Raw genomic sequence first — 19,411 nt, forward strand, 5'->3', positions numbered from 1 at the left:
ATCTTGTTGCTCATTTCTGTGCTCTATCCAACAGATATCTGTCCTCCTTAAAATAAGTTTTCAAACCTGTATGCATCATTCCAGATGTAGTCTAATCACTGTCTTATACAATGGAATAACCACTCCATTGTTCTTGCTGGCAGAGTTCTTGTTTATCATTGACAGAACCCTATTGAGCTGTTCTAGCAGCATATTTGCACTGCAGAAAGAATTGCATATCAGATTATACAGTTAATCATAGATCTTTTCATACTCCACTATTTTGAGTGTAGTGCCATCAGAAATGGTATGTTATGTTGAAATTAATGCTACACATATGCAGTACCTTACCTTTATCACCATTGCTAACGCTAAACCTTAATTGCCATTGTATAGTCCATCTGCTTAATTTATCCATATCCTCTTGAAGAAGCATACCCTGATTACTATTGTTAACCACTGTGTCTACCTTTTTTTATCATTGGTAAAAGATACTGCTTGAAATACTTACATGAATATCATTAATAAACATTAAAAACTGTAAAGGGCCCCAGCATCGAACTGTATGGAACTTCACTTATTACATTAGTCTGCGAAAGGAGTGGCCAAGTATGACTACCCTTTGTATCCTACAACTTAACCATCCCTTTATTAATAATAGTAATTTCCCCGTAATGTGACATTGCTCCAATTTATACAACAATTATTTATGTGGTACATTATCAAAATCTTTACTGAAATCTAAGTAATGTCAAAATTTCTTTGCATCCATTTTCTTTGTGACAATCTCATAGTAGTTAATCCGATTTGTGAGGCATGATCTCCCTTTAACAAACCCATACTGTGATTGCCTAATGACTCCTCTCCTATTAAGATGATCTTGTATTCTTTAACTAAGTGTTCCATTAGTTTTTGTGGAACAGAGGAAACTTGCAGGTCTGTAGTTACTTGTTTCACCCTTTGAACAACCCTTGATTCAGCCTATGGATCAAGGTCATTATAGAATGTCTAAATAAAAAGAATATTAGGTGAATTGGAATTGAATTTTGGAAAAAAAACAGAAGACATAAATATGTCTTATTGAATCTTAGTCATTAGCATCAAAGATATGCTTACAATATAGTACTTGCATGGAACAAAATTCCACATTCAACACTTACTAAATCTTGGATTCAATTTTGGCCTGAGGATGACAATGCAGGCAAAAGTCCTTAGCTTCAATATAACAAAGAACATAGCTTATTAATTGATTGCTGGAAAATTGAAGATTTACAACAAGAATATATATAAGAATGGATCCAAAACAATTTCCAACAAATTGTTACTGATTTATTGGAAAATAAAATTATAGATGCAGAAATCATACACATCATGATAGAAAGAGAGATCTAAATATAAAGAAGAGTTTGAAACAAATCCAGAGCCAAAAAATTTCTCATATAGCTTCCAAAAATGCCCTAGATACAGCATTACATCATATTGAAACAGTAACCCTGAATCACAGTCAGATTTCACAGTCTGATATTTGTAAAATCTTTCTTTACATTTGTTAGCAAATAAATTTAAAGGATTAGGCAAATATTAGAGGTGGATGGACAAGTGAAGTGGTGTGTGTATGTGTGTGTGTGTGTGTGTGTGTGTGTGTGTGTTGAGCTTGCTTCCTTGAGTTCAACATTTATTTTGTTGCTACTAATACTTATTTTGCTTTTGCATTCTACATAGTTGTCTCTATCCATTTTATCTTCATATCTTGCTGTGTCATCTAATTTTGGTTCTTCATGCTACAACTGGTTTTACTTCTCCCTCCCCATTAATTTTTCTTGTTTACGGTTTTATTATTGCAGCTCTTATTTTTCTGTAACATGTTCTTAATCTTGTGAACAAGAATTTATACATTGTACAAACACCATTCAAGGAAGACAGAATTTTCAGTTTTGTAAACAGATCAATCATCTGAAGCAATGTCAGAGCTATATGGTAGGTATATTAGAAGCAGTTTTGCCACCCACATGGTCTACACTAGTTTGGTAGAGCTAGTTAGAAATTTAGAAAAATGCTATTATAAAAGAATAATAGACACAAAATAGTTATTAAAAACTGGGGTTAAACCATTGTTTAGAAGTTTCAAAAATTGTATGATAGTTTGCAACAAGGTGTGGCATTGCCTTGATGAGGCATCCTTTTATATAGTATCTTGGAAGCTACTAGGCTTTTCATACCATTTAATAAGAAATATTGTTCAAGGTTTAGCCCTAAATGGATGTCAGATGAACTAATGAGGCATGTGGCAGAGAAGAAAAATGCATGGGATACATATAAATTAACAGGTGACACAGAAGCCTATGGTAGTATAAGCTGGCCTGTAATCAAGTCACAAAGGATGTTAGGCAGGCAAAGGCAGATTACAAGAAATCTTTGGCAAAGGATGCAAAGAAAAACAGCAAAGAGTTCTTTGCTTATATAAACTATAGAAGGAAGGGGATGAATCAGATTGGTCCATTTGATATCGATGGTTCAACTGTTAATGATCCTGCTCAGGTAGCTAGCAAACTGAATCAGTATTTTGCATCTACATTCACACATGAGGAGTTATTCAGGGAGGGGAATGCAAGAGGTGGTATTAAACTCTGGCATTGAGCTAAATGATTTTGTAATAACTGAGAGCAAAGTGGAGCAGAAACTGTTGAAGATAAACATAAGAAAGGCACTTGGCGTGAATGGGATCTATCCAGTTATATTAAAAGAGGTAGAAAATGAAATAAGCAAACCCTTAGCCATAATTATGAGAGCTTCCTTGGACTCAGGGGAGGTACTCATGGACTGGAAATGTGCAAATGCGACCCAAATTCACAAAGGAGGATCAAAGGGTGACACAAGTAATTACAGACCTGTTAGTTTAACTTCTGTTCTGGGGAAATTAATGGAGGGACTGGTCAAAGAAACACTGCCAGATCATCTAGACAAAGCTTCATTTACAGTTCAGACACAGCATGGGTTTGTTAAGAGGAAGTCTTGTCTGATTGGATACTATGATGTGGTTACTATGATTGGATACTATGATACTATCACAAAGGAACTGGATGCAAAGAATAATTTTGATATCATATACTTGCATTTCAGGAAAGCTTTTGATACTATTGAACATGGAAGACTACTGTACAAATTGGAGCAGTATGGTATTAAAGGCAAGGTGCTACAATGGATAAAAGGATGGTTGAGTGGGAAAAGACTGTGTGGTAATCAATGGACCTCATCGTGGACTAATGCTATTAGTGGAGTGTCCCAGGGTTCAGTGTTGGTCCATTTTTGTTTTCTGTATTTATTAATTAGCATTAGCATTAGTAGAGGCATTTGATGCAAGAAAGCAAGCTTATGCAGCATCAGCCAAAAAAAAAAAAAAAAAAAAAACCCACTTCCACTTCACCTCTCTGTTCGTTCAAAATACCTGTCCAGCTGAGCCTTAAACTTATTTAGGCTATCAACCTCCACCACAAGGGATGGGAGTCTGTTCCACCAACCAACCACCCGCTGGCTAAAGGCAAATTTCCGCACGTCTATCCTACATCTGTCTTTCCGCACGTCTATCCTACATCTGTCAATTTGAATTTATGCCCTCTCAGGTGATTTTTCTGAGCTAGAGGAAGAATCCCATCAGCATTGAGCATGCTTAAACCATTCAAGGCTTTATACACCTCTATCAGATCACCTCGCTGGTGCCTAGTCTCCAGACACTGTAATTTGCAAAACTTAAGCCTTTCTTCGTAAGAGCACCCCCTTTGTTCCATTCACTAATCTTGTTGCCCTTCTCTGTACTCGTTCCAGCAGCTCTACATCCTTCTTGAAATGAGGCCTCCAGACCTGTATACAGTACTCTAGGTGTGGCCTAACCATTGCCTTATACAATGGAATAATCACCTCCTTATCCCTGCTGGAAAAATTCCTGTATATCATTGACAATACTCCATGAGCTACTCTTGCAGCCCGTCTGCACTGTTCTCAGAGAACTTCATATCTGCCTGCACAACCACCCCCAAGTCCCTTTCATTCTCTACCACTGTCAGTGTAGTACCACAGAGTTGATACGTTGCTCTGGGGTTGCTGTTTCCCATGTGTAGTACTTTACATTTGTCAATGTTAAACTTCATTTGCCACCTCTCAGCCCATCTGCTCAACCTTTCCAGATCCTGTTGCAGCAGCATAGTGTCAGTAGTGTCCTTGACAACCCTGTCTACCTTTGTATCATCTGCAAACTTGGACATTAAGCTTGATATACCATCATCAATATCATTTATAAATACAGAAAACAATAATGGACCCAACACTGAGCCCTGAGGGACTCCACTAATAACATTAGTCCACGATGAGCAGTGTCCATTAATTACCACTCTCTGTCTTCTCCCCCTCAACCACCCCTTTATCCATAGCAGCAATTTGCCTCCAATGTCACACTGCTCCAATTTGTGTAGCAGTCTTCCATATGCAACAGTATCAAAAGCCTTTCTAAGATCCAAGTATATAATATCAAAGTTATTCCCTGCATCCAGTTCTTTTGTGACTGCATCATAGTATCCAATCAAGTTGGTCAGGCAAGACTTCCCCTTAACAAAACCATGCTGTGTCTGAGCTATAACTGAAGTCTTGTCTAAATGATCCTGCAGTGCTTCTTTAACCAGTGACTCCATTAATTTTCCTGGAATAGAAGTTAAGCTCACAGGTCTATAATTACTTATTTCAGCCTTTGATCCTCCTTTGTGAATTGGGGTCACATTTGCACATTTCCAGTCTATGGGTACCTCCCCTGAGTCCAAGGAAGCTCTCATAATTATGGCTAAGGGTTTGCTTACTTCCTTTGCTGCCTCCTTTAATATAACTGGATAGATCCCATCCACCCCGGGTGCCTTTCTTGTGTTTATCTTCAACAGTTTCTCCTCCACTTTACTCCCAGTTATTTCAAGATTCTCTAGCTTACTGCTAGAGTTGAATACACCTCTGGCATTCCCCTTGCTGAATAACTCCTCATGTGTGAATGTCGATGCAAAATATTCATTTAGTTTGTTAGCTACCTGAGCAGGATCATCAACAGTTGACCCATCAATATCAAGTGGACCAATCTGATTCATCCCCTTCCTTCTAGAGTTTACATAAGCAAAGAACTCTTTGCTGTTTTTCTTTGCTTCCCTTGCCAAGGATTTCTCGTAATCTGCCTTCGCCTGCCTAACCTCCTTTGTAACTTGGTTGCATATCAACTTGTATCTATCATAGGCTTCTGTGTCATGTGTTAATTTGTAAGTATCCCATGCATTTTTCTTCTCTGCCATATGCCTCATTAGTTCATCTGACATCCATTTTGGCCTAAACCTTGAACAATATTTCTTAGTTGGTATGTAAAGCCTAGTAGCTTCCAAGATAACTTCTTTGAATGCTTCCCATTTTGAATTTGCTGTTGGTAACATCATCAGTTGGTCCCACTGTATAGAATTTAAATACTGTCTCAGTCCATCGTAGTTGCCTTACGGAAGCAATAACCCTTCCCTTTACCCCTAATGGTAGTTACCTCTTTGATTAAATCCCACTTCAGCACACTGTGATCACTGCCACCTAGTGGTTCATTTATCTGCAGATTCTTAATGCATGAAGAATCACTGCTGATAATCAAATCAAGAGTATTACTCCCTCTAGTTGCCTCCCGAACATGCTGATGTAGAAAACAATCATCCAATAAATCCACAAAAGCCCTGCTAGTGTGTGAGTAACCAGCCCCCAAATTCCAGTCAATATCTGGGAAATTAAAATCTAATGATATTGATGAAGGCATATGAGGCTTAATGTCGAAGTTTGCAGATGATACAAAGGTTGGCAGGGTTGTCAATGATAGTATGCTATTGCAACAGGATCTAGAAAAGTTGGGCAGATGGGCTGAGAGGTGACAACTAAAGTTTAACATTGACAAATGCAAAGTACTGCAAATGGGTAGCAGTAACCCCAGAGTAATGTATCAACTGTGTGGTACTACACTCAGGGTGGTAGAGAATGAAAAGAACCTGGGGGTAATTGTGCAGTCAGATATGAAGTTTTCTGAGCAGTGCAGATGTTCTGCAAGTGTAGCTCATGGTATCTTGTTAGTGATATACGGGAATTTTTCTAGCATGGATAAGGAGGTGATTATCCCCTTGTATAAGGCAATGGTCAGGCCACACCTTGAGTACTGTATACAGGTCTGGATGTCTCATTTTAGGAAGGATGTAGAGCTGCTAGAACAAATACATAGAAAGGCAACAATATTAGTGAATGGAACAAAGGGTTGCTCTTACAAAGAAAGGCTTAAGTTTTGCAAATTACAGTTTTTGGAGATTAGGCACCTGTGAGGTGATCTGATTGAGGTCTATAAGGCCTTGACTGGTTTGAGCAAGCTGGTGGGATTCTTCCTCTTGCCCAGATTAATCGATCTGGGCAAGAGGGGACATAAATTCAAATTGAGGAAAGATAGTTGTAGAACAGATGTGTGGAAATTTGCCTTTAGCCAGCGGGTGGTTGATTTCTGGAACAAACTTCCATCTGTCATTGTAGAGTGGACAGTTTAAATAAATTCAAGGCAGAACTATTCAAACCTTTGGAGTGAATGGATGGGCGAAATGGGAAGTGTTTTTTTTTTCCTTTGACTGATGCTGTATAAGCTTGCTTTCTTGCATCACATGCCTCTCTACTAATGCTATTCTTTAAGAATGGCATCCATAATCACCTATTGATATTTTCAACATGGCAGTTGTCTTAGTCTTTCATTGATCCTCATGTACAATAGCAAATGCTATATTTTACATATTCCTCTGTTATGAAGGATTTTTGTGCTCTGAGATGTATTACAAAAATCCTTCATAACAGAGGAATATGTTAAATATAGTTTAAATGTAATTTCACTTTTGTAAAATTATAGTGGTTTGACTTTGGCAGTAACTCATCATCATAACTAGGATTGGATTGCAAAATAATTTTAGCTCAGGCTGAAAGTAGACTTCTTTAAAAGGACTTAATTTTTCGAATGTAAAATATGAAAAAAAAAAAAAAGTACTAGTGTCTCTTAAATTTCAAGTTTCATATACAATGAACAAAAGTGGATTAAATTCTTTTAGAAATCAGAATTCATCTAAAAGATCACTACATATTAATTAATAGTTCTTTAAGGTTAGAGGCTTTGTCCTCCAAAATGTCAGTTATTTCTTTAAATTTATACTTAAAATGTCTTTATTGACTGACTTGAGCAAGAAGTATAATTCCAAAGGAATATACTTGATCAAAATGACTTATGAGTTGTAAATAATTTGCATAAATATTATAGACCTGTTTAAATAATATAACATATTTAAATTTAACATATTACAATTTTAGTAATATTCAAATTTCAATCTTATTTTTTTGCCAGTATATAATCAGGCCAAATCAGTATTATATTTCTGAGGTCAGCTGCATCTTAACTTATTTCATTTCCAGGCAAAATCTTGTAGCTTTTGCCTGGAAATGAAACACACACACACACACACACACACACACACACACACACACACACACACACACACACACACACTGAATTATGACTATGCCACATAGCTTGCAGTATAAAAGGCAAAAAAAAACTGTATGCTAGAACTGTGGTAATTTGCATCTGGTCATGCAAGTCAAAAAGATAAAGAAGCAGTTGTGGGACAGTGAAGATATCACAGTTTCTGAAGGGCTTGATTGTGGGAGCTTGTGTGTCAGGTGCTTCCATATTGCAAATGGCATATCTTGTTGGTTGCTCACAGCCACTGTGGTTACAGTGTACAAAGCATGGTGTTGAACAGGTCAAACCACCTTCTGCTGACAGAACTGTAATGGTTACACAAGGTGGATATTTGTGGTGGGTGAAGGGTATAGCATTGTATGGGCTCAACAGAGGTCACCATGTGATATTTGACATTGTAATACCATATGGGGAATGCAAGAACAGTATCCTAAATGATGATGTGCCACACACTCAGATGTATAGGGCTCCACAGCAGGTGACCCAAGAGACACGCTCTCCTCATCGCTGGTCATCATTGACAGTGAATGCTGTAGTGTCAACCTGCTGGTTGGACACTGGAGGACTGGAAATGAGTGTGCTGGTCGGAGGAATCCAAATACTTGGTGCAACATGCTGACAGATGCCTTCATGCGTGGTGCAAGCAACATGAGTCCATGGACCTGTCGTATGTTTCCTGCTATCTAAGCAGGTGTTGATAGTTGCTTAATATGTGGCATCTTTTGCTGGTAAGAACTAGGAACCCTAGTACGTATTGACTAACGTTTCACTGGTGTGGTCTACCGGCAGCTCATAGGAGACCATGTGCACTGCCAAGTTGCAATTTTTCACAGAAGGAAACTGGATCTTCCAAGACAATAATGCACAGTGTCATCAGGGCCTGTATTGTGCACAAATGGTTTGAAGTACACTTCGAAGATATTGTTTATCATGGGTGGCCTCCAAATTTGCCTGACATCAATCAAGTTGAATATCTGTGGGATGTTTTGGAATGAGAAGTGAGGCACATGGACACGCAACCATAGTCTATTCCACACTGTGGAAAGCCTTGCAGGCACTATGGCTGCAGATTTCTTTGAACATCTCCAGCCATCTTGTGGAGTCAATGCATAGGCAAATAGTGGCTTATCCCTGCAAATGGTGGCTCAACAGGCATTAGGTGACCATAATTCAGTGATATCTCTCTCTTTCTCTCTATTAAAATTGGACAAATAGAATCTCAAAATTTTCTTTTTTCCATACAATTTTGTATTTAAAAAAAGAAATTCATAGATTAAATGTAATTTTAATGCAGTATTTGTCATCGTTACTATTTAAAAAAAAAAAAAGCAACAAAAACTTTATTATTGGTTTCTCCTTTTTATTTTCATTCAATATTTTTAAATTGGATTTGGCAAATTATAATTTATAGATCATTTTCAATTTCAGTAAAAATGCTAAAAAAAACTAAATTTTTATAATTAAAAATAATAATTGAGGATGTGTGAGTGACAGAAGGTTAAATATATCTTTAAAAAATAATACACTGTTGCATAATTGAGTTGATTTGTAGTAATCCAGGGGGAAAAAACCTTATTGAAATTCTGTAATGACATCTTCTGCTACATGGAAAGATGAATTTTTGAATCGGTGTTAGAAGAAACTTTAACTGCAGTTCTTTTTACCTGGCACTAAGCTATTTGGTCTCATATGGAGAACAGAAGTCTAATAGAAATTGAAGGGTTCTCACATGAAAAGAGTCCCGCTTCTTTCCTTACAGAGCTGATAAACTAACCTGTTTCCTTTTAGAAAGTTCAGTTTACTGACATAATACTCTGCAAATTACACAGCTCAAATTACCTGTATGCAAAATCTGAACAACCCAACAGGGAGTTCTGACAGGGACTCCATTTCTTAAGTTCAAAGTCTAGACTCCATATCTACTTATTGACCTGATTTTAGGTATTTTTTGAGTAAATTAAGCACTTCAGGATATCTTTTGTCTTTATCAAGAAATATAGACAAGGAAAGGTTGACTGAGAAAGAAAAATTACATATTAGATATAATATTTGCTTTCAGTCAATGAATAGTTATTTACTGGAAAAATTCCTCTGATCTTTTGGCCTCTGTAATTTAAAAATGTTTTTTTTTTGATTAGATAAATTCTTATTTACTTGAAATAGTAAATAAGAATTTGAGAAGTTTACTTGAAATAGTCCTCAATGTTTTTTTTGCTTTAATTTTGATTAGATAAATTCTTATTCTTTAAATTCTTAAAGAAAGGAATGAAGGATACATGAATATTAATTATATATATTTTTAAGAATGATGCAACATAAACTTTGCTTCCTTGCATTATTTTGCTAGTGCTACTACTATTAACTGAAATCCTAAAAAAATTGACTTATTTGGAAGGAATAATGATTATAAATTGGCAAATTGTATTAATCACTTTCAGTGTCAGGATTTGAAAGAAGTTGCATAATCATTCTGATATTTTGAATAACAGCTGCTGTACCATTTTGATTAAATGAAATGTAATTGTCAGTATTTAAAACAATTTATTTTAAATTTGCTTCAGTTATAATATTTAGGACATATAGAGAAAATCTCATGTTTTTACACAGCATTTTTATTTTTTTTATTTTGAAAGGATTTTGGAAAGCTTACAAAAATCCTTTAAAAGTTAAGTGTGGTGTAGTACAGTGAAAAAAAATTGCATTTATTGCATTTGACCTTTGGCTTTCTATATTTTAATATATCATATATTGATATGTGTTTGAATACTTAAAATTTTTTTTCCTGAATAAAAAAAAATTTGGTTAAAATTTCAGTGATATGAATTTTTTGTAAGCCATTATTGTGAATATAGAAATTCCTCATACTTGTTTTTGTTGCATTTTATAGCTTTCTTCCACAGTGCACTGATTGTAAAAAAGCAGAAGCAGCATGGAGAAGATTCACAGCAAAAAGTAAAGAACTGGGAATAAAAGTTGGCTATATTAATGCAGCTAACAATCCTGGTAATATATATAGATAAGATATATAGTTATTTACATATCTGCCAATATTTATTAATTTTTTCATAACTTTTATGAAAAATCTGTTTGCAGTTTCCCTTTTCATTTGAATTTCTTTTATGCAGACTTACTAGTCATGATTGATATAATTATGTAGATAGTAATACTCACAGTAAAATAAAGCTTAGGTTAGTTGCATATATTGATATCTTACCCAATATATATTTTTTTAGCAGCAAAGAGTTTAAGGAAACAAACTGTCATGAAAATAGCAATTTAACCAGAACCATCTAAATAAAATATTGCTTCACAGCCATGAATTTCTGTTATAAGCAAACCTAAGTCACTTAAGCCACTCAGAACATATGATTGCATGTTCAACTGGTTTTAATTTGCTTTTCTGCTCCACAAAACACACAAAGGAATTAGAATATGTATTTTCTCTATGTATCCTATAGATATGTGGAGAAAATACATATATTCTAATTCTTTCATGTGTGGAAAAGCTCAGAAGGAATTTGCAGCTCTTATGATGGCTGATATTTCAGCCACACCACATTAGAGGATAGTGGTGATACAAAATGGGCTAGGTTAACCAAAAAATAAAATAAAAATATTGTATGTGAAATTAAAGTATATGGAAGTGGGAAGGTTGAGGTGTTCATTGTGCAAAATGCTAACTTACAGGAAGTGAACACAGAAAGAAAATAGAAAAATAAGAGAAGTTTAAAACCAGAAAGAATGTGAATAAGGTCACTAAGTACAGTGGATTCCGGTTATTTGGGCCACCGGTTAATCGGGGCAGCCGTTTATTTGGGGCAAATCTTAAAAAACAGAAACCAATCGAGAAAATAGCCAGGGTTTACTTCGCTTAATTGGGACAGTATGCCGTTTAATCAGGACAGAAGACTGCAGCACTGGAGATTACCCCACGATTGTCTCTGACGGTACCACGTGGTTTGGTCGAAATTCTGGAGGTCACAACCATAAAACAATTTATGTTTTATGGTTGTGAATTGCTTTTATAAAATAAAAACAATTAGCAGTCACCTGTTTATCGGGCTTTTCTGTTAGTGAAATCTATCATAAATGAATAGTAAACTCGATCTTACTGAATTTGCGATAATACCGACAGCTGGAATTCTGTGGATTATTATGGTAAAATGTGTTTACACTTCTATGGAATCTTCAATCATATAAAAAAATAAATATTCAGATCTCTTCATTTGTATTTTTAAAGCTTTGTAACTCGTTACTCAGTTCTTACTTGCGCGTATCGTGTTACTTGCAATTTGTTGTTGTTTATTTGGTTTTTAGGAGCATTAGCAACTAAGGCCATATTGCTCCGGGGATATGCGGTGGTCATTCCCTGACCTTTCCGCATCCTCTGTATTTGGTGATCACAGGCTCGAACCCCGGTCTAATCAAGAAGCGTGTGCTACGCACTGCTGCTCCTGCCCACCTGGCTATGGAAGTGCCACTTGCAATTTGTGTGTGCCGTGTTCTTTGTTATTGATTGCTTATCTTTTTACTGTTTTAAATTTTAACCCCTACCCACAAATGTCAGTGAACAGAAATGTCAACTAGTTCGTATGTACTTATTACAGTACCTATTAATTATTCCGAATATCACATATATTCTTCCGATTTTCACATATCATTTAATTTTTTAATTGGTAAGGTAATAAAGGGTAAATTTGTGCTTAATATGTCTTTGCTTGTGTAGCCTGTGGATAATATTCCTCCTATTTTCGCTAATTAGAATCGCTGTTTAATAGAATTAAAATTCAATTCACAAACGTGATCACAATGACTGGCGCTTACTGTACATCGTATAGTGAACGGTACTTTACTATGTTGAGTTCGTCGTAATGTGATTTGATTGTGTAAAGTGTAAAGTGTTCATTGTCTAACAGCCAATTAATACTACAATTGTCTAACAGTAATTAATACGTACTGTAATAAGTACATATGAACTAGGGGTTTCCCCCATCTCTGTGTTGTGTACTCTGTTTGTGAAACACAGAACACTGTGAAGGCCAGAGATTTTAAAAAGTGTAAGGTACATGTTTATGTTGTGTTGTTCCTCTGACCTTTTAGCCATTGGGCCCCTAGTGGGACCCTCCGTTGCCCACATTTAGCCCCGAGGAGGCAGGTCAGGCATAGAGGGATCGCATTAGAAGTAAGTACTCCGGTTATTTGGGACACATCTCCCGATGTGTCCCAAATAACCGGAATGGACTGTATATAATTAAAATGAAAGAAATAACCAGGGGCGGCTCGTTGGTAGGCACTACAGAACTGCAGCACCCCCAGCTTTTTAAATCTAAATATACAGTCAACGGCATTTTATTAAATTTGAATAATTAACGAATAAAAACATGAAATCGTTTTCAACTTTGAAGTATAACTGTAGGCGGGACGGACTGTGCGCTACACAATTCCACGTTTTGGTCCTAGTGGTTCAGTCAATGCCTAATTGGCAGGTTGCCAATATGCATTTTTCAGAGGTGAATAAACGAGGCAAAGGAACTGCGGAGTGAACAGTGCACCAAACTTGAATGAAAAAGTTATTGACATTTATTCAACAAATAAAAACAGAAGAATGGATTTTATTTTTAAATAAAATTTCAAGATTAGCCAAGTCTGTTAATGGTAAGTGTCCAGTTAATGTTTTGTAGTATTTTTAACTTGCTTATTGTTATTACCATCTATGTCAACATGTCTTATAACTAAGCAGCAACCCCATACATCTGAGTCACGAGCAGCCACTGAAATAGCATCTACAAAATTACATCATATTAATATTGACAATTAAAATTTTTTAGTAACTAAAGTGCTTAATGAAATAAGTAAACAAAGAAGGCTATAAAATACAAAATGATGTTCAAACATCAATATTGAAATAACAGGAAGATGGAATATCAAAGCAAGCTTCATCGCGGAACCACCACAATTGTGATAAATTTGTGTTCATGTTCCATCTAAGTGGCAATTCTTTTTATAAATATTAGTTCTATTCTCATTTATGCTATTTTTAATAGAATGGACAAGTGATACAAGGAAGTCATGCTTTTGCTGTATCTGCCAGCAAAAAAAAAATCCATATAGTGTAATACAAAAGAGCCTTTTTCAGTTTTTAAAATGCAGAAAATTGGGTCTTTGCTATGAATGGACTTCTAGTACAGTTTTCTTGAAGTACAGTAAAACCCCATTAATCCGGACTTGATGGGACCACACTCTGTCTGGATTAACCGGAAGCTATCTTTAACGTACCAGTTTTTATTTAAAGTTACTAAATGACAAAATTTTAACTAAATTGGTTTTTATATTAAATTAATAAAACAATATTTTAAAGTAAAAATTATAAAAAGTAAAAGACCATGATAAGTAAACAAAATACTGTACAAAGCAATAAAGTTTTAATGTAGAACATTATATTATACAAAATTAAACAAAAAAAAAATTATAACATAAAACAAAACTATTTTTGAGAAGTTTACTTGAAATAGTCCTCAATGTTTTTTTGCTTTAATTTTGAAACTCACTTTGAAAATTTACGCATGGACAATGTTAGCTGCAGCTGTCAACTGAATAGACCACCACTCGAGATTACCCTATGATTGTCTCCGACCTTACCACATGGCCCAGTCAGATTTCTGGAGGTCACAACCATAAAACAATAAAAACAGTTAGCAGTCCTCTGTGTATTAGGCTTTTCTGTTAGAGAAATCTATTATAAACAGATAGTAAACACAATCTTATTGAATTTGTGATAATATCGACAGCTGGAATTCTGTGGGTTTTTACCTTATTATGGTGAAATGTGTTTACCCTTCCATGAAATCATCAATCATATCAAAAACAAATTTTCAGAATATTCTTTTTATTCCTATTTTTTTAAGTTTCATAACTTGTTACTCCATTTTCACTTGCACATATCGTGTTAGTTGCAATTTGTGCGTGTGGTGTTCTTTGTTATTGATTGCTTATCTTTTTTATTGTTTAAATTTTAAACCCCCTCCCAAATGTCAGTGAACAAATATATATATTTTTTTTTCGACAGTTAGAATTTTTCCCCTGACTGAAAATCCGGCGCCTCCGTAGCACACGCTTCTTGATTAGACCGGGGTTCAAGCCTGTCACCATCAAATACGGAGGATGCGGAAAGATCAGGGAATGACCACCGCATATCCCGGAGCAGTATGGCCTTAGTTGCTAATGCTCCTAAAAACCAAATAACAAACAACAGACTGAAAATCCAGTCCGGATTAACAGAAAGTCCAGATCATCAGAGTCCGAATTAATGGGGTTCTACTGTACAAGTAAAAATGGCAATGGCTACTTATGTAGAGTGTTCTGTGGCAAGTTAGTAGGCAAGAAACATTTTGTGTTTTGCCTATTTTGAGTGGTATGTATATTTAAGTATTAGTAAGGCCAAAATATGGAAGGAGGCTAAGCTTTTAATGCACCAGCAAAATTAAAAAAAAAAAAAAAAAGAAAAAAAGAGGCTATTTAACAAAATCCTTCAGAAGGTATCAATCAAAATATCCCTTAAATTTCGCCTGCCTGCTAAGTTCAAGCACTCAGGAAAGCAGTTTATTCCAATAGTCAACAATATACTGTCCAGATGTAAATTTCCTTAGGTCAAGTCTGTTAATTTTTTCCTGTAAGTTATGTTTATTCTGCCTGGTTATATGTACTCAGTATATACAGGGTTGTTAAAATTAAAGTATCCGTATGTAGAGGGCTCTGGAGCGAGTTCTAAGGTTTGTACTGAAGAAAAATTTGGACAACAGGTACGATAAAGAATGCGCTCGTTATTTATTGGGAAAAAAAATTTGTCACTGTATGGCACTTAACTATCTTAGTTACGATTAAGCAAATAACGTAAGTTATTTGCATAATCATAAGTTATTGCCACAGCACCACTACTCAGCTCTACTGTACTGTATAAAAGCAAAGCAGTCTCTTCAAAATCATAAATGTTTGCCTGCACTACAGCAGCAATGCCAACAACGTTGCAGGAAAAGGCACTATTAGTGAAGCTGTACTATCAGAACAGCAACAATGCAGCTGTGGCTATCAGTGAATTCAGGCATCAGAAGGCTATGACTCTTTGTGCTATTTGCAAAATGATTGCGAAATTTGAAGCGACAGGACATCTTGGTGTTCAACCAGGTAGAGGTCGAAAACGGACTCCTCCAGCTGTTTCTCGTGAAGTAGACATGCCGTATTCCACTGTAAGGCTAGTAATGTATCAGGTGTTGTGGTACTATCCTTACAAGATGCACATGCTAAAGCATGGTGATGCAGATATTCGTTTCATATACGCACTTCAGTTTCTGGCATGGATGACAGTGGATATCACTTGGCCATGTTCCATGGCCAAGTGATAGCTTGAGAGCTTCATCACTCCTTTGGAGTGATGAAGCCTGCTTCTGCTTAAATTGACAAGCGAATATGCACAACTGTCGCATTTGGGCAACAGAAAACCCTCGAGTTATTCAAGAGGTCCCGTTGCATTCTCCAAAAGTGTGGATTTACGGCCACCTTAATGATTGGGCCATATTTTTTTGAACAAGTAACACCGACTAGATCCCTGCACCTGTTCCGTGACTGGGCAGCAATATTATGAAACGTTGGCAAATTTCACAATACCAGAGCTGCAACAATGTGGGTGCCTTCAGGATACCATATTCATGCAAGATGGTGCATCACCCCCATATCCACCGTTGTGTCCAAAGATTGCTAAGGCAACACTTTACAGACAAACGGGTCATCAGCCATTGTTTCCAGACATCTTGGCCATCCCGATCACCGGACCTCACCCCATGCGACTTCTGGTTGTGGGGTTTTTCGAAGAACCAGGTGTTATTGGGAAGGATGTGAAACTGTGGCAGATCTGAAGGACAGCATTAGACGTCATGTGCTGGATATTCCAGTTGACATGTTATGTTCTGAAATGCTGTTCTTCGAATGGAAACCGTTGTTGACCAAAATGGAAGACACATTGAATAACTGTAGCGCTGTTGAAGTGATTTGTATTGCCACAGTGCCATATAGTGACAAATTTTGTAACTAATTTTTTTTTCCAATAAATAGCGAGCACATTCTTTATTGTACCTGTTGTCCAAATTTCTCTTCAGTACGAGCATTAGAACTCGCTCCAGAGCCCTCTACATTTTTAAATAATATTACAGTCTTACTTTCATTATTTACTTGTAGGTTTACAAGCACGTTTCCTAACATCAGCATTTCCAGCAGTTTTTCAGTAAGTGTCAATTTTAATAATAAACCAAGTTTAGGAATCTTGGTACCAATTTTAATAAACTGGTACCAAGATTCCTAAACATTTAATTGAAATGATCATTTTTTTTTTTTTTTTTTTTTTATAACTCTGTTCATTGCCGTGCGAACTTGCTGATTGTTTTCACTACATTTTATGTAATGAAAAGAATCAGGATTAATGTTATTGAGGTTCAGTAATCTGAACCTCAGTAACGTTAATTTTCATTTACTAACTACTACGTTATTTTTATAACTGAATTCCAACTGTTAGGTTTACTCCATACCCTATCTCCACGCAGTAAATCTCATTTTTAACACCTTTATTCCAAATCCCTTTACCCCATTCTCTCATTGTTCGTTTGCTGTTTCTTGGTTTTTTAACCCATCCTATCAACTGCCCCTGCACTTTCTTTTTCCTTTCCTCTTAAATCTCAAACTTCTGTAACAATTTCTGTAATCAACTGCATTGATCTAGCCAAATCAATGCAATTGTAAAAAAAAAAAAAAATATATATATAGATTACTACTACCTAGTATTTAACTTTTCCTTATTAATATCCCTTCTATTCTTATTAATATTCCAAATATAGGTTACTCAGTTCAAAATATGTCAGTCTCTTCCTGTGCAGGTTTTTCTCAGTTAAGTTCAGTCCGATATTGTTTAGCATTATAATAATACCAGATGAAATAATCTACACAATTTCTTTTTCTTTTTGTAAATTTCTGTTTTTTCACTTTGTTTTTGTATCACCTTAGAAAGTACATTTTATTTATCATTCAACTTCACATGCTCATTCTCAATCTAAATCCTTTTTTCCCAAAAAGTTCAATGGTAGAAAATTCTCCATTTTGTGATAATCATGCTTATTGGTTCCTTGCTTAGTCATTGGAATTATCTATTGCAACATTACCCTTGAATGGGTTCAGCACGCTGAATTCTGATGGGATCCTTCCACTTGTTCAGATTACGAACCTAAGGGGGCATAAATTCAAATTAAGAAAGGACAGATGTAGAATAGATGTGCGGAAATTTGCCTTTAGCCAGCGGGTAGTTAATTGCTGGAACAAACTTCCATCTGTCGTTGTGGAAGTTGATAGGTTGAATAAATTTAAGGAGGAACTGGACAGGCATTTGGAGGGAATGGTGTGATTTTTTTTTTTTTTTTTTTTTTTTTTTGGCTGATGCTGCATAAGCTCATACACTTGTTTTCTTGCATCACATGCCACTACTACTACTACTACTACTACCCAATATAAAGCTTGACCTGCTAGCATCTTAATTCCAACATTTAGCCTTAATAGTGGCAAATGATGTAAGGAAGCAAGCTTATACAGCATCAAAAAAAAAAAGAAAACTACCTCATCTGTTCATCCTCTCTAATAATTTGTCTAATTCTTCCTTAAATTTATTCAAACTACTCACCTCACAACACTAAATGGTAGTTTATTCCAACAGTCAGTTGCCCGTGGTTGAAAGTAAATTTTGGCACATCTGTCCTGCAACCATCCTTTTACAATTTAAATTTATGTCCCCTTATGTGTGTTGTCTGAGTATGACTTGTAAAATTTTCTCCTACCATATTATGCACATGTACTCAATGCTTTTCTCTAGAAAGTGTAATGTGCTAGTTCTTCGGTTGTTCTTAAAACCATTATAATCATTTTTTTACACTTATTTTTATTGATGAAAATTTTGTGCATATTAAGCCTATTGTTAAAAAGGAAATATTCTTCACCATCTGGACTTCTGCCAGTTGCCACACCTTCAATAGTTTCTACAGTAATGGAAAAATCCATTAACAGTTAAAGTTGCAGAATCCTGTATGAGTTATAGCAGAAAGGAAAATGAGAGGTAGTTCAAAGTCACTCACTTGACTTCCCATTCTGTGCTAATGTCTGTGGAAGAGGTGTAGTGAGTGGCCTTGAACCACTTCCTCCCCCCCCTTCTTTGCTTTAATTCTTAGTGGATCCTGAAACCTCTACCTTGCCTCATCTAATTAATGATTTTCAATATACCGTTATAGCCCACCCTGTATTTGTTTATAATATTGTCAGTGATAGAAGACAAATTACCCATGCTGTTATGGTTGAACTATTGAACACGTTCCTCTACAAATGTGCACTACTGCAGTGGTGGATAGTCTATTTTCAAGCTTTTTAACTGATGCTGTTAGTACATGGTCCTTTATTTCATCTGCTGTTTCCCTTTTGTATGTATATACTGTATATCAGTAATTTGCTTCCACTCACTGAAGTTTATTTTTTTTATCTAGAATTTTGCTTGTACAATACAATTTTATTTACTAACCTTATACTGTGTGAACAACCAAACCCTCTTTAGTATTGTCTTTAACCATTTTCTCGATGTTTATAGCTTTATCAGGTTCACCCAGCAGCATAACTAGGGTGTGGCAGGTGGGGGCATATGCCCTGGGTGCCAACTATGTATAATTTTTTGAACAATAAAAGTGTATTTTGTTTTTATTACAGCAATACCTCTCACAGTGCGGCTTCAATCAGTACGGGATTCACTATAGTGCGGTTTATAATCCTAGACTGATTAGCATTAGCATTAGTAGAGGCATT

The 19,411-nt window shown here is 35.8% G+C and overlaps 1 protein-coding gene across 1 annotated transcript in view; it reads left to right on the forward strand.

The window, feature by feature from the left end:
- LOC150085031 (thioredoxin-related transmembrane protein 1-like) overlaps window positions 1-19,411 on the forward strand; it is a 59,325-nt gene that overhangs the window by 10,286 nt on the left and 29,628 nt on the right. The window contains exons 2-3 of the mRNA XM_090375726.1: window positions 10,422-10,537; window positions 16,763-16,808. Coding sequence (XP_090231852.1) covers window positions 10,422-10,537; window positions 16,763-16,808 — 162 coding nt within the window. The remainder of the gene's footprint in view (window positions 1-10,421; window positions 10,538-16,762; window positions 16,809-19,411) is intronic.

The sequence above is a fragment of the Mastigoproctus giganteus genome, chromosome 6, assembly GCF_048544385.1.
Source record: "Mastigoproctus giganteus isolate SK-2022 chromosome 6, ASM4854438v1, whole genome shotgun sequence".
Taxonomy (NCBI): domain Eukaryota; kingdom Metazoa; phylum Arthropoda; class Arachnida; order Uropygi; family Thelyphonidae; genus Mastigoproctus; species Mastigoproctus giganteus.